Consider the following 12,928-nt stretch of genomic DNA (forward strand, 5'->3'; position numbering starts at 1 on the left):
GCAGCATTTTTAATTATGGTTCCATAGACTGGTGCAGCTCACAAACCCTGGAAAACACAGGACAGCTGTTTAAATACTTGTGGGAAAACTGATTTTCACTGACAGGACTGGGAAGCACTCCTTAGGGATATTAATATCCTTACTGTTGTGAAAAATCAGAGTTAAAATACAAAATAATTGATGTTAATGTAAGTATCTTCTCCATTTCATTTCCTTGTTTCAACATTAAAATTGAATTATCTTTTAGAATATTAATAAAATTTAATAATAAAAATTTAGCTGCTGCCACTTTAGAGACACTGCTTTTGTAGCTGGGTGCATCCATGATTCTGATCATACCTTTATGTTGTAAATATGATCTAGGAACCAAATCTGGAAATGAAACTAAAGCCCCACTTGGCAAACATAATTAGACATGTTCACTGATACTGTCTGGAAATGTGCAAGTGCAGTGAGCCTTTGTTCACTTTATTGTCTGCTTGTTCTGTACCATTGTCACCTCCTGTGTGGTGGCACCCAGCAGTAATCCTGGCCCATGGCACCTTCTGTGAGCCAGGCTTCTGTAACCAAAGTTGCCAATAAAAAGCCTGGAGCTGGTTAGTGAGACATAGGGCTCTTCTCTTGAGTAATCTCAGTGACTGGGTAAGTATCAAAGAGATGTTTTACAAAAACCAAAGGCAAGTGTTTTACATTAAATCTTACAAAACTGTACATAAGAATAGTCTACAACATGAAAATGGACATTAAACAGTTGTAATAGTTATGAAATGTAGTAAATATAACAATTCTAATGTTTCATATATTTATCATATTAATCACTGTATTCATACAGTTGTGTTTGTATACATATATTCAATGGCACTGTAAACAGTTGTTGGAAAACACACATTAACTCTTAACCATTAGAAATTATTATAGTACTTTTTCATCCAAAAAGTTAAAATGCATCAATGTATCATTGACTTAAAAAAAATAGCCTTGTAATATAATGCACATTTGACATTTTCTAGGGTAGCAATCAAGATGAAGCATAACAGAGAACGATCTAGATTTCAGAATGTTTTACATTTACACCTAATGTGATACAAAATTTTAAACATTAAATGTAATTAAATAATACACAGTTTATGAAACAGTTGATTTCAGAGTTCCATAATGCACAAGATCTAGTTAGTGTCTAATGGGAGTTCCCAATAATTTATATTTCTGGGACCTTTATGAAAAACTTAAGCTGGTTTCTATGTAACATCTCATAGGTAAAGTAAGTTTGAACTGAATTATCTTTTTTTTTCTTTCTTTTTTTTTTTTTTTTCTGTACAGGGCTGCATTTAGGTGGATAAAACATTATTATGTTTATTTATGTTTCCCTTTGCTGGACATTCATCCAATAAGCCTTGAGTATATGCTTAAGTATCTGGTAATGACATTTTTTGGGGCAGGGAAACTCACTATCTATGTCTCTCAGTAAACAAAGTGGTTCTATTTTTTTCCACAGTTAAGGCAACTATACTGATATATTAGACACACCATATGTTTTTATGTTGCTTCCTACGATCTAAACAATAAGAGTGAAAAGAAGTTTCAAGCATGCTTTGATCTTCTTGGCCACTCAGGAATTCCATCAAGCTGGTAGAGAGCACTTCACCCTCCATGGGAGCAACCTGGCACCTGGGTTGGTGAGAGGGGTCCCTGCCATGGCAGGGGGCTGGGATTTGATAACCTTTAGGGTGTATCCCAACCCCATAACATTCTGTCATTCTGTGAACTGGAGCACAGCTTGTTAGCTGCTCACTTAAAAAAACAAAGTATGGATTGCCTTGAATTTGAAGACTGACCATTCATATAACTTACCAGAAAAATTAAACAAATAAACAACGGCCAGTCAGATTCTAGCAAACGAAATTGATAAAAACAGTAACACACACATACACAATTTCTGGGTTTTCAGTTATTTCTACCGCATAACTTGAGCTACACAGACCCTTGTGATCATCCTCGCTGTACCTTGGGCGGGCTTTGCCAACAGCTATCTTCAGCCATTGAAAGTGATGACACTTGGTATCTGCCAACTCCAGCATTCCAATCCTTATTTACCCTAACAAATCACATCAACTAGAGAGCCATTTCCATTTGTTTCCAGTCGGGTAAGGCTGCAGGTATCAGTGACAGTGAGCAGGAGCACAGCAGGGCAGTGCAGCTACAGGGGACAGTGCCACAGAGCTGCCAGGGCTGCCAGGACAGCAAGGGGGGCACTCAGGGCTGGGCTGCTCCCAGTGCCAGTCACACTGTGCTTGGAGGATGACTTGACAGTGCTTGTGCTGGTTGTGGTGTCAATCTTTTTCACGGTTGGTTTTGGTTCATTTCTCTTCTCTGCATGGGTTTTCTTGTCCTTGAGTACATCTGAAAACATGAAAGTGAACATGAGATTAATCACACATCTTTTAAATGGTGCTTGAACATATTTAAATATTGCTGGAACGTGGTGTACACTCACTGTGAATAACTGAAACATGAATGGAGACTGATGGGGCCCTTGCACTCATGTTTTAGCTGGGCTCAGTGTGGCTGCTCTGTCCTCAGCACCCTCTGTTGTGCTCAACATGTCTCTGCCTGCCTGGTGGCTGCTCACAGACACAGCCTGAGCAGAGTGACAGCTGTTCTGCATTGCAGTGGCTGGGCTCAGAACCTCATCTCCCACAGAAAGCACCTTCAGTTTCACCTGGGCTGGGAACTAGCTGATGCTTTAAAATGTGCAGTTAGGATTGAGTGGATTTGTAACACACCACAGTGAAACCCCCTCCAGGCTGGTGGGTGCTACAGGAGATTGGATATTGACTTAACAGAACCCCAGAATGGTCTGGGTTGGAAGGGACCTTAAAGATCATCTTGTTCCACCCCCTGCCATGGCAGGGACACCCTGCACTAACCCAGGTTGCCCAAAGCCCCATCCAGCCTGGCCTGGGACACTTCCAGGGATGGGGCATCCACAGCTTCTCTGGGCACCTGTGCCAGGGCCTCAGCACCCTCTGAGTACTGAACTTCTCCTGGTGTCTAACCTAAATCTCTCCTCTTTTCATTTTAAATCACTATCTCTCGTGCTTTTCACTGTCTGCCTCTGCAAAGGGTCACTTTCCTCCCTCTTTTTTTAAGTCTCCTTTAAGCACTGGAAGGCTTCTCCCTCCAGATGCATTTTGAGGCAATGCCATGTATTCTTATATAAAGAATTGGATTCAGAAGAAAGGAGTAGCCCTTTATTGCAAAAACATGGATTTGTTTTTTTACAGGGAGAAAATAATAAATCTTCAGTTATGAAGACATTTCCAAGCCATTTGCAAATATTACTGAGACCATATTGCCCTTAAACCCTCTCACTGGCATTGTGGAGGAAAAACAAACAAACAAACCCAAAGACTGTTTCATCTGCTGAAGGGATGATGATTTTATAGTCAGTCTGTAAAAGCATACCTGAGTGCTCAGAAAGAACTAATGCCTACCTGGGAGAATTTATAATTAACAATAAATGTTCAGGTCCAAGTCTAAAGGATTTGTGTTACTAATGAATGCAGTGCACATACAAAAGAAAGCAAAAGGCATGGATTTGTAATGCAGATGAAACAGCAGTCCAATCTTAAAATGAAAACTCTGAATCACAGAAGCAAGTTCCTGGCAGAAACTGGAAAGATGGAAAGTATTCCAGAAATGTAAATGCAATCTGAGATCATTGTCTGCATGTCAGTAGTTCTGAACAACCATCAATAAATTCGCTTGATACTAAAAATGAGCTATTGTATTGGGAAAGCACACATTGTTCTTTTGCCAGAATAAACTGTGAAAGAAATGCAATGAATCCCTCCATTTTATCATAATATCAACATTAATCCCAGAGGAATGTGAGAGTCCTACACCTGACTCAAGAGGGACTGCAGGGAAGGGACAGCAGCTGGCAAGGCATGCTTTGGGAAAAGGGTATTGTGACATTGTGCTTGAAATTCCTTGTGGCAAAGTGCAGGCAGGGCTCCTCTGTGATTGCAACCTGCAGTGGAGCTCACAGAAAGGAGGGGGAGAAAAAGCATGCTCCAAGTGTTTAGAAAATATCAGTATTCTGAGGACATTTAAAGAAAAATGGACAACCTTCAGACTGTCATTAAAGTAAATTAAGAATAAATCATGGAAATAGGTGTGTTCTGACACTGCCTCGAGTCCTTTCCATCACTGTCACTCTCCTTTGCAGCTGCACTAAAGGCACTATTTCTCTGCTGCCTCTTATATCATCCCAGCCTGCTGACTTCAGCTCTCTGGGGCCAGCTGATTAAATTAAGACCTCACTCAGGTAAATCCATTCCCTCTTTCAGCTGGCCATGTCCAGCATTGTAACTTGATTGGCGTCTATAAATCGGGCAGACTGAAATGTATTAATTCTTTTATTTTCTTACTATTGACTTTAACAAAAATCTAGGCTAAGATTTAATGCTATCAGAGAGACTGTTGGTTTTTAAAAGCTTTCCTCTCAGTCACTGCTTAATGCACTACATAACAAGCATTAAATAATACATTAGAAAATTCTGCCTCTATCCTTTCCAGGGGAAGGGCTCCATTCTGAATTCTCTCTCTGTCTTCACAGCAGAGGATCTTCTGATGCTATTCATGGCCAATTCTAATTTGGGATCTAATTGTGCAAAATTGGCATTTTATTTATAATGCCTTGTTTTCTCTTTCTTAAAAATAAATAAAAATAGCTTAACTTTCAATTCAGTTCAAAATCTTTTTCAATCCTCTATTTGGCTTTTAAGGCACAAATTTCAGCAGTAAAAAGATTTCCCATTTTATTCAAGCTTCCTCAGAGTTCCTGTTGCTTACTCACTCCACGATTTTGGCTGAGAGACTCTGAGTTAAATGAGTTTTTCCCCTTAAATCTTTTCCTCTGAGTCAGAGATGGTTATGTTCAGTCTACTACTGACATTCAAAAGGCAAAAAAGTACTGATCATGCTAGGAAAGAAAAAAGTGTTAGTGTGAAGACTAGCACAGAAATGAAACTTCAGTCTCAACAGAGCAAACCCCAGATGTTCAGCACCCATGAATTCAGCCCCCGGAGGTATGACTTCATAAAACCAACCCACCAAACCCCACAGCTTTGGGTTGTTCTCCTGTTTACCTTCTGACTTTTAAAGGCTTTATGGTTGCCCACTAGAAGCTTTCTCCATTGTGAGAAACTTCCTTCCACCATCAGTCCCTCTCTGTGTGTGAAATGGAGTGGCTGAGCCCTCTGGAGACTCCAGCTCCCCTCAGGCTGACAGGGGATGGCCTTTGGAGCCTGGCACATGGAAATTGTTCTGAGCTGTTTATTGTCACTGCACCATGGTGCTGATCCAGCCTCTGCAGTGGTGGCTGTGCTGTTCCCTCAGCCAGCTCTCAGTGAGGATATTCAAATCCTGCCAAAGAGGGTGCTTAGTGAAGGCAGCTGAGTGCCCAAGCAGCCTTTCTGAGCAGCCCTTTGGGACTCCTGCCCAGGACAGGGTCTGCTGGGGTCACTGGAGATGGCTCACGGCTCCTCCAGCCCCGTGATTACAGCTCAGATAGTCCAGGGGATTGAGTCCACCTCCTCAGCTGAACTCTCATCTCTGTTAACTCTGCTGAACTCACATCTTGACAATATAAACAAAACACAGAATGAAAATGGCTTGACCTTGCTGTTGAGTGTTCAGGATTACCTTCAGTTCCGAGCTGTAACCACAGATTGCTGCCCAGGAATGCCCGTGCTGCTCTGACAGCACCGAGCTACTCATAAATACCTCTGTGGATCAATAGTATTCCTCAGAGAGACCAGCTCAGGATGGCAGGAGAACCAAAACTGCCACTGAAAGCTAATTTAGGAACAGGAAACCTCCCCTATAGTGAGGGCTGATTATGCTTTTCAAATGCATTCAGTGAGTACACCTGAGTCAGAGACAGTAAAGATTCTGGGGCAAGAAAATGCCATTAAAATATTTAATCAGACAGAAGTTCAAGTCATACTGACTCCAAGCTGTCAGCTCCCCCTTCCTAGGCCAAATCATTTTCAGTTTCCTACTGCTAGGGATTATCGAAGTCATAACTATTTACTGGTGTTCTTGCATGCTATTGCTCTCTAGTGAGTGATATCATCAGGGTCTGCTTTAATCTGTTCATTTTTCCTACTGTCCTGCCAAGGGATGAACAAGTTCAGCTACTTAACAGAAACCTCCTTCCATTTTTGTCCTTCTCTTGATCTGATTTGAGCTCAGCCCTTTCTCTGTGATGGTAAATGATGACCTCTGCTCGTCAGGCACTGCACTCGTGACTGCCAACAGCCTGCGTGCCTCTGAGGCTGCACATCCTCTCACCAGGCAGGGGCACAGCCCTGAGAGGGGAGGCAGAATGAAAACAAACAGAGAGATTTGCCAGAGCAGCCCTGTAAATGTTAATTACAGCAGCCTGGCTTCTAATGGAGTGGGGCACTGACAGCAGAGAATCCATGCTCATCAATCCACCGAGGGGATTCTGGACAGGCTTCCATCAGTTTAACCTGGGGCTGCTGGAGGGAACCTTCAACCCAGCTATTTGGGGAGACAAAAGAAGCAGAGGTTGTTTATTTCTGCTCTCCCCACGTTGATTGCATCAAGTCAGACCATATCCAGACTCCTCTTTTCTTGTCCATTTCTTTCTAGACTTCCATGCAAACACTGTGCTTTGAAAAGCCAGACTGTCAGCACCTGTGACAGCAAAATAATGCCTTGCTTTTGAATGGCTCATCATGGATGCAATGACACCATAATACAGCTCTGAAGGGAACTGGTCAGCACCTGCAGTTACTCTCCACATTGGAGCTCAGTTGCTTGATAAATTTCCCCTCAATCACAGGCTTGGGTTTGGCTGACAGCTTCATAAGAAATTAAAGCTAGGTGCAACTTGGTGGAACAGGCTCTTAAATTACAGTAGATGCTGCAGTGTTATTATTAGCTTTTTATCACCTCGGGTAGCAAAAGCTGAAATTACTTTTACATATTCAAAGGAAGAAGCTCTGAAATTGCAAAACAATGCTGTCGCCATAAAATGTACCAACAATTTCCAAATAATCCATTATCTTGACATTAAGACCAGCAGTAATTATTTCCAGTTACAGCTGCAGCAGACAAATGGAAACAGGAATGTTGTGGAAATGGGAATGTGAGAACTCCTAAAGTATGAGAACTCGTGATGCAATTCTCCAAATCCTGGAGCCTGTTATTTTGGTCTGTATGATGCCAGTCAGTAAAAGGTGGGTGTAATGTTTGATTTGTGCAGCCAGAAGGAGGGAGCAATGAACAGCTCTGTGTGTACTGTTCTACCATTTTCTATTTCAGCCTGAGAACGTGGTGTCCAGAGAAGCCTTTTCCCCACGTACCTTTTAATGGAAACCTGGTGTTAGGAGGAAAAAAGAAGTCTTTAATCAGACAAAGAAAGAACTCCAGGAGTTTTAAGTGCATAAACCACTCTCCCCACTGAATTCCTGAGTGGCATTAGGTTCAGGCCAGCTTTTCCAGAAGACCTGTGGGACAAGATTATGGGGGAAAGCTGATGTGTCCCAGTTCGATTCTGAGATCTTTCCATTTCTCTCTTTAAGAACTTTCTCTTTTTTAAAAGAATGAGTGAGGGGATAATCATAAATTGGGACCAGATTATCTATTTCCACGTTTTAGTTCTATATTGAGCTCGATGTGATCTTTGGCAGATTGCCATTCCCTGTGGACCAGTGAGAGAGCTACTTTACTTCCTGCACGTTTTGCACATTCTGGATGCAAATTCTTCTGTCTGAGAGCCATACCCACTCTCTGAAAGAAATAAAACTGGCTGGAACTTTTAGGAACTAATTCAAATGCAATAAAGAAAAGGCAGGAACAGCCATGAGACAGTTAGAGATGTCAGGTGCCTGGAAGCCACACTTACATGAAATGGCAGCTCCTTCCCCTTTTCCCAAGCACTTTTTAGTCCATACACATCTGAGTGCAATGTACACATGCACAGAGAGAACAGGACATTATCTCAGCTGTCCTGCTCTAAGGAAACCTGTCCCTGTATGTGTTTGGCTTCTGATACACAGTGGCCATAGCAAACCTTGCAGGATTTTCAGGAGCCACAATACACCTGTATTAGTTCTGGATTTAAAAGTAAACCTGCACGTAGAACTGCTCCTGCCATGGTAAATGTCAAGCAGGAACAATCCATCTTTTCCTTGGGAAGAAATAAAACCTAACAAACCTCATGTGATTCAGCAGTACTTCCATTAATCAATCAGTCATTTGCAAGAAAAGGTTTTGTCATGTTGTTTATATTAATATGGGACTTACTCAAATGCAGACAAGCTGAAAGTATAAGCTTAAAACATGCCAAACATATTTTACATTTCCTGGAAACATCTGTTTTTAGTCTAGTCCTAGGCACATGTTTGTGGTCGCATGTTTATGCTTGTTTAGTTTGCCAGATACCTTGTATGTAGTGTAGCACAGCTGACATGACATCCTGAAACACAGCATGGAAGTATCTGTAAAACATGATGTTCCCAGTAAATCTGTGCAACATTTGTTGTAACTTTCTTGTAATAAAAGAAACAACTCAAAAGCCCTGTGACAGCCTTCTGCCTGCACTGTGTGGTGCAATTAATTAGCTAAGTTTGGGAACTGTGTACATGCCTGAGTGGTGCTATCAGGGAGACTGAGAGCGATCCTGATCCCGCCTGCCTCACATGTCCAAACTCCCATTAAACTTAATGGCAGTTTGGGGGGATGCAGGAATGCAGGGCTGACCTTTATGGGTAGAGATGAATGTGAGCTCCAGACTTCAAAGATTAGGTGCCCCTGCCAGTCTGGAGTGTGCAAGTGATCGGCACGCCAAATGCTGAAGGCATCTGCTAAATATCACGCCACAGCTCAAAGCTGTAATTAAGAAAAATATAAACTGGCTCGAGGAAGAAAAATATTAGTAATAATTGAAAATGCTTTGGCTCTTGCTTTTGTCCTGATGATCTCATCAGTTTTGGTTACAGAAACAGTTCTCACACTGCCTGACGTGGGGCATGCTTTGTTTGTGCTCTCCTACCCACATCTTTCCCAGTTAACTTTTATTGCTCAATACAAAGGTCAAATCGAAGGCTTAATTAAATTGTATGTGGGGAAACTATAAACTTATTTTGGAAGGGAGTACAAAAATATTTAAAGCCATCCCAACTCCTCTCCCCCAGACACTCCTTAATTTCTTGTGAAGAAAAGGAGCATGTGTTATTGGCACTCTTTCCCTTAAGGAGAAACTGCTTCTTTTCTGGCTTCAAAATTTACATTTCACGAATATCCCACCTTTTCATAACCTGCTAATTGTATTTGCAATTGACATTTGTAATGAGGATTTTAATTTAGCTCTGCTGCTATAAACACAGAGAGCTCCATTTTGTAACAGGCCTGGATATGATCTTATACGTCAGCAGCGTAAGTTCAACTTACAGCCAGGATTGGAAGTTCCCTGAAACGCTGCTTAACTTTAAACAGAACTTGGAGCACCAAGATAAATACTGTTACCCACCTGCTTAAGTTAGGCATGCCTCTCAGGTCTAGAACTGAACAGTAATTCTGAAAACACTGCCAGGTCTACCTAAGCAGCATTTACAGTTTCTTCATGCCATGAGAAGACAACCACATAGCTTGAGAGTAAGGTCAGGTCTGAGTAGGCTACAACCTGTGTGCAGCAAGGCCAATCCCAAGGAATTTCAGCTTTCCCTGTGCCAGGCTGCTGCCCAAGCTGTGTTCATGCACCAGTGAGGTTCTCAATGCCCCCAGCCAGCTGTTGCCCAGCCCTGGGGGCAGAAGGATTCTCTGGACCCTTCCCCATCTCCAACAGCCCTCCATGGTTCGTGTTTGTGCCCTCCATGGTTTGTGTTTGTGCAGCTGGCTGCACGCAGAGCCCTGGGAGCTGTGCTGGAGGTGGGGATGCTCTGCAGGTCTGCTCTCCTCAGCCAGACCCTGCCAGCCTGTGGGGCCACACCGAGTGCAGGGGAGCAGAGAGGAACCTGCCAGGCAGATCAGACAGATGGCAGCAGGGCTCAGAGCCTTCCTGAAAGTGATTTACAAGGGCTGCTTGCACCCAGGTCCCTCCTGCACTGCCCACTCAGAGCAGCTGTGCAGGGAGGGACATCTCAGCCTGAAGCAGGCTCTGCCTGGATACCTGGGTCTGCCCTGGAAGCAAACTGGCCCAAAATACACTGGAAAGAGCTAATCAATTAACTAACAGGGTGTCAGCCAAGAGAGCAGTGACAATAGGAGCTGCTCTGTGCCCTGCATGAGATGTGCTCATCCCTCCCCAAGGGGATGGCAGTGATGGGCAGGAGCATGGACTGCTCTCTGCTCAGGAAACCATCCTCTCACATTTTAGCATGCGCAGATCCCACATCCTCAAGGAGTGAGCAGGAGAAAATCAGCCCCTGCACAACTCCCCTCCCACCAAGGGCTGGGACTCAGGGCAGAGCCCTTTGAGCTCAGCAGGGAGAGTTCAACACAGGCACTGCAGGCAGCTCAGCAAAGGCCCGAGTGAATGGCCACAACTCACAGCAACTCCAGCATGGCAGCACAGGAAAACAATCACAAGCATCTCTAAAAGATATCTGAAAGGGTCTTTTCACCCTGCTCTCATCATTCCTCATCCATTAAAAGCCAGTCAAATTCCTCCACTTATTCCCATTGCTCCCTTAGAAACTTGGGCAGATACAATTCCTGCTTTAAGATTCTGAAGCCACCACATGACAACAGAGAGGGTTTAAAATGCTTCCTGTATTTCTGTCATTTTTGAGCAGCCACAGAACCTTATACTAAAGATCTCTTAAAGAGGTTCAAATAGGATATAATAATAATAATAATTGATGTTTAATTACAGAATAAACATTGAAATCACCTCAATCTACACAGCATCTGATTGCTTTTTATCTAGATGATAAAAAGGATTAGTTGTAATGCCAAACAATACTTCTAGTCCTTATATCAATCAGTAGGAATTTTTATTTAATTGAATCTTTCCAGTATTTCATTTCGCTCAGAACTGAAATCAAAAGAAACTGTGGCAAGATATTATCCTGGATTAATCATCTGAGCCTGAACATCAGGAGCAGTACAGAAAAACATCCTGGCATTAGGCTTGCTTCAGCTCTGCTATGGGGAGCTTTGATTAGTCTTTTCTCCTGCTCTAGACTGGCAACTCTTCAGCCCTGCACATCCTCTATTTCACATTGCAGGTTTATCCAGGCAGCCCAGCTCCATCACAGCTGGCAGTTATTGACAGGGAGGATGATTAGAGCCATCACTCTGCTGAGGAGCTGCAGCAGCAAGAACATGTTTCATGTGAAAATACCAAAGGGCTTAAAAGCATTATCTTATTAGCAGCATGCAGTGAAACTGATGAACCCTTATCACAGTCAGCAGGATGATGAATACCCAAATCAACACAAACGGAAAGGAGATATACAACCAGAGTAAAAAATAAACTTTTCTAATAGAAACTCTTACAAAATGAAGCCCCATCCATTAGGGTATGCATAAGGCTATGTTCTGTCAGTGTTCAGGCTGTGGGGCAAATTAAAGGAAGGAAATTCTTGTTTGGAGCTGGCAATGACCCCTTTCCCTGCTCTGTTTTTGTCAGGATGTGAGCTGCTCCCTCAATTCTCATGGAGTCACCTACAGCAAAAGCACCAGACTGAGCTGCACAAGTCTGCCAACACTGGTACATAACAGACTGAGGGCTACAAATCATCCCCTTTTTTGGGTAACAACACTGCTCAACTTCACCTTGGCCACGGTTCTCTCACTTGGCCAAAAGGAAAAACATCTCTGCCATTAGCCCTCATGGCACTGTCTCCATCATGAGAATGCTTAAAAACACCATTCTGAGAGGGACAAACCCTGCACTGGAAGCCAAAGGTCTGCTTCTCTCTGCACTGATGGGCTCAAGCCTGACTGCCCAGGTGACACCGGTGACAAAGGCCAAGGTCCTGCTGCAGGCACCTGTGCAGGGTCCAGGGGATTGTGACAGTGGTCACAGGGGTCTTTGGATGAGGGAAGAGACGAGGATCTGACTCCATGTTTCAGAAGGCTTGATTTATTATTTTATCATATATATATTATAACTATACTAAAAGAATAGAAGGAAAAGCTTCATCTCAGAAGGCTAGCTAAGCTAAGAATAGAATAGAAAGGAATGATAACAAAGGCAGCTGTCTCGGACTCTGTCCAGATAACTCAGCCTTGATTGGCCATTAATTATAAACATCCAAGATGGGCCAATCAAAAATCCACCTGATGCATTCCACAGCAGCAGATAACCATTGCTTACATTTTGTTTCTGAGGCTTCAGCTTCTCAGAAGGGAAAAAAAACCCTAAGAAAGGATTTTCACAAAAAGATGTCTATGACAGGGGACCATGCCAAGGTGCTGGTGAGAAACAGGGCTTGTGTTCAAGGGCAAGGAAGCTGGAGAGCATGCAAGCATCAGGGTGTGGCTGGAAGTGTGTGGAGAGCAGTGGGGACCCCAGATCAGGGAATTCAGTGGGCTTTGATGAACATGAAGGACAATCTTTGCTGCTCCCATGCACAGAACTGGCATGAGCACACACAGAACACTTCTCAGGTGACTGAGCAGGTGGCTTCACCTCTGAGTGTTTCCAGCCAGCCAAGGAAGCTTTGGCAGGCCCTCAGCCTCTCTGAGATGTATCAGTTATATATTTTATATATATATATATATTTTCAGTTATATGTTTTCTATATATGTTTTCCTCACTGCCACTTCTTCCTGTCACAGGAGCTGCAATAAAGGGAAAACCCCACTGGAAGTTCACGAGAGCTGACACCGTGTGCTGCAATGGATCTGTTGGCACTGCTCTGGTCTGTTATGCAAATACACA

At 43.0% G+C, this 12,928-nt stretch overlaps 1 protein-coding gene across 1 annotated transcript in view; it reads right to left on the bottom strand.

The window, feature by feature from the left end:
• Positions 1-1,704: 1,704 nt before the first annotated feature.
• LOC128940944 (glypican-5-like) overlaps positions 1,705-12,928 on the bottom strand; it is a 372,567-nt gene continuing 361,343 nt past the window's right edge. The window contains exon 9 of the mRNA XM_054282769.1: positions 1,705-2,400. Coding sequence (XP_054138744.1) covers positions 2,198-2,400 — 203 coding nt within the window. The 3' untranslated portion in view covers positions 1,705-2,197. The remainder of the gene's footprint in view (positions 2,401-12,928) is intronic.

This window comes from Melozone crissalis, unplaced genomic scaffold (genome assembly GCF_028551555.1).
Source record: "Melozone crissalis strain CALT ecotype California unplaced genomic scaffold, PUWL_Pcris_2 ptg000034l_1, whole genome shotgun sequence".
In the NCBI taxonomy this organism is placed as follows: domain Eukaryota; kingdom Metazoa; phylum Chordata; class Aves; order Passeriformes; family Passerellidae; genus Melozone; species Melozone crissalis.